The 2,709-nt window shown below is 46.1% G+C and overlaps 1 protein-coding gene across 1 annotated transcript; it reads left to right on the top strand.

Moving 5' to 3' along the window:
• The first annotated feature begins 407 nt into the window (after positions 1 to 407).
• LOC111595068 lies at positions 408 to 2,302 on the top strand. Its single transcript, XM_023308625.2, has one exon. It carries the CDS (start codon positions 557 to 559, stop codon positions 1,985 to 1,987), a length of 1,431 nt encoding a protein of 476 aa, XP_023164393.1. The 5' UTR covers positions 408 to 556; the 3' UTR covers positions 1,988 to 2,302.
• Positions 2,303 to 2,709: the final 407 nt, after the last annotated feature.

Here is a 2,709-nt window from a genome sequence, read left to right as displayed (position 1 = left end):
CAAAACACAGACGGAAAATTGGAAAATTGTTCGCACAATTGCTGGCTTAGCGTTTTCTTCTTTATCCAATGTTTTTGTCCATTTCTGATTTATTTTGATCGATCGTTTTCCTTTTGGCTTAGCTCTGCAAGACTCTCGCTCTCTCGACATTCCCTTTTCTTCGCTTGTTTATTTATTGTCTTAATTTTGGTCGCTTTCCATTCACTGAATATGCCCCACAAATAGTTCCTGAAATTGCACATGTCCACACGGCATTTGTGTGAGCATTCGACAAGGATTTGCTGCGAGGCCTCAGAGCTGTTGGTTCTCATGACGTGCCAGGTGGGCTGACAGCCCATTTCAACTACTGTGGCCACTTGGCAGCAGTTGTCACAGATTTGACTGTCGCTCTATGTAGCTTAGTCAAGTAATTCTGATTAAGTTCACTGTCAAACAACATTCACACTTCATACATCACATACAGATGCTCAGACAGAGAAACATATGCAAATACTAAAATACAAAGCGCAGGAGACCATTAGTACTCGGCTAATACAGTTGCCAATCGATAGCCGGAATGAAGCGCATTCACGTTGGCACCTCCGCACCCAAGTACCAGAGCGGCAAATGGACCTGGGAGGAGAAGACGCAGAGCTTGCGCTTCCAGCCCTACTCGGACTTGGAGGATGCGAATGAACGCTTTATCGATACGAATGGCTTCAAGTTTTTGCGCACCATCAACCAGGAGGAGGAGCTGATCTTTCGTCAGGTCTTCGCACGACCCATTACCTCATACGATGGGGACACTGTGGTGCTCAATGACGTGCGCGACTTGGTCCTCTTTATGATGCCACATGAGTTCCTGTCGACCATGTTTGTGGAGTTCATGCACAGGCCGGCAGTGCATAGACTTCTGCATGCCCTGATCATCTACTTCGAGCACTTTCTACGCATGGTCGAGTTCCTTTTGATACGGCGCGACGAGCTGGCTGGCAACATGGCCCAGGTCCAGAGTGAGCAGACGAACGAGCTGAAGCGCATCTTCTCGTGCAATTTGAGCCACTTCCGCATGCTGGTGGCTAGAAACTACAGCCTCATTGTAATGGGCGAATCCGACATGCAGAAGTTCTACCATACCAAGCCGGTGGTCAACATTTCGTCAACGATCAAGGATCGTGGATTTCACGAGCATTTCTTGGCGGTCGCCACTCAGATCATCTGGATAACTATGCACAGACGCGCCTATTTCATCATCGAGATGGAGATGAATCGACTCTTTCGCTCCGAGCACTTCCTGATGAATCGCACGCAGTATCCGAATTTCTCGACCGTCGAGCGATCTTTGCTCTACGGGCGCAACAGCAAGATTTTCAATTGCCGCGTCCAGAACTCGCCGATGATCCAGGAGCTGCAGCACGTCGCTGACGAGGATATGCCCATTCTGTGGATAGGCGAGCGGCGGTATCGCGGCAACGATCAGCGCATAGCGAGTGTGGAAATGGAGTATCTGATACCGGAGGCGCAGTTGCATTTGGTTGATATTTCGCACGGTATTCTCGGCCATCCGAAGAATCTGTATAACACAATTCTCTCGCTGGACTGGCCGTCGGTGCGGTTTGCCAACTACTCGGAGCAGCACGATCCCTTCAATCTCTTGCGACAACCAAGCATCAAGTTGCCCAACATCAATGAGCTGCAGATGCGCAAGATGGCCAAGCAGTACGATCAGTTCTACAAGGTATTCCGGATCTACGAGACCTTCAGCCATCAAACGCTTAGCAACTGGAAGAATCGGGACAACATTATAAATTACTATTGCAGCGGCGGAATTCTGAAGAACATTTACGTGCGCTGCGAGGAACAGCTGACCACAGTCGAGGAGCGGCCCGACGTCGCCAAGATTGTGACCAACTATTTCGATGTCATCTTCAGGCTGCGCAAGAAGAAGGAATCAAACATGACTTTTGCTGGCTATAAGAAAAAGGGAACTGACTACTTCTTCAACTAACACAAAAGCAACAAATAGAGGCAGAGAGGGAGAGAGAGAGAGAGAGAGAGAGGAATGGGCAGGAAAAACAGATGATGCAATGTTAACAGTTCCTTTAGCATTTCCAATTGATGATGCAGCTTTCAGTTCAAACTATTCACATTCCGCTTCAATCACAAACTAGAAAATATGAGATCTGTTAAGACGAAGGCTTTTACATTTTGTACCGAGCGCAGCTCATTCGTTCGAATCTTCAGAAGTTCTACAATTGCCATACGAATTTAAAACTTAAAATGCCTAGAGGTAATATCAAAATCTTTCCCGACCGTATGGAATGAAGTATAAAAAATGTTTAAGAAAAGAGTTTGACTTGTTTCACTTACAGCTGTGGGAAATTGGAATAGCTTGAGCAGACCTTTGATAAATCTCTATCTAAATATATTCTGACAGCAAGAAAACCAACTTGAATCGATTCTGATTTTGCATTGCTGCTTTTAAAACGAATCGCCACAAGTTCAACTTCATCCACTCTTAAGCAACTGCTTGAATCTCTTCACAAAAATATAATATGTCCTTATAGGGACGTGATCTGGCATAAAGTGCGAGCCAGGCTAAATGCTTTTGAGGGATTGCGAGGAGTTGGCCAAGACAGCAGCGTCGTCAATGCGATTCTTCAAATCATAAAAAATAACGAGCTGAGCTCTCAATCAATCAGCAGCTGGCTAAACCAATTGTATTGACTA

This window comes from Drosophila hydei, unplaced genomic scaffold, assembly GCF_003285905.1.
Source record: "Drosophila hydei strain 15085-1641.00,03,60 unplaced genomic scaffold, DhydRS2 tig00000001-arrow-pilon, whole genome shotgun sequence".
In the NCBI taxonomy this organism is placed as follows: Eukaryota; Metazoa; Arthropoda; class Insecta; order Diptera; family Drosophilidae; genus Drosophila; species Drosophila hydei.
The sequence above is the reverse complement of the archived record's forward strand: the minus strand, read 5'-3'. Positions and strand labels throughout refer to the sequence as shown.

Coding starts and splice junctions, on each gene's coding strand:
- LOC111595068 (XM_023308625.2), top strand. CDS start 557: ATGAAGCGCATTCACGTTGGCACCTCCGCACCCAAGTACCAGAGCGGC.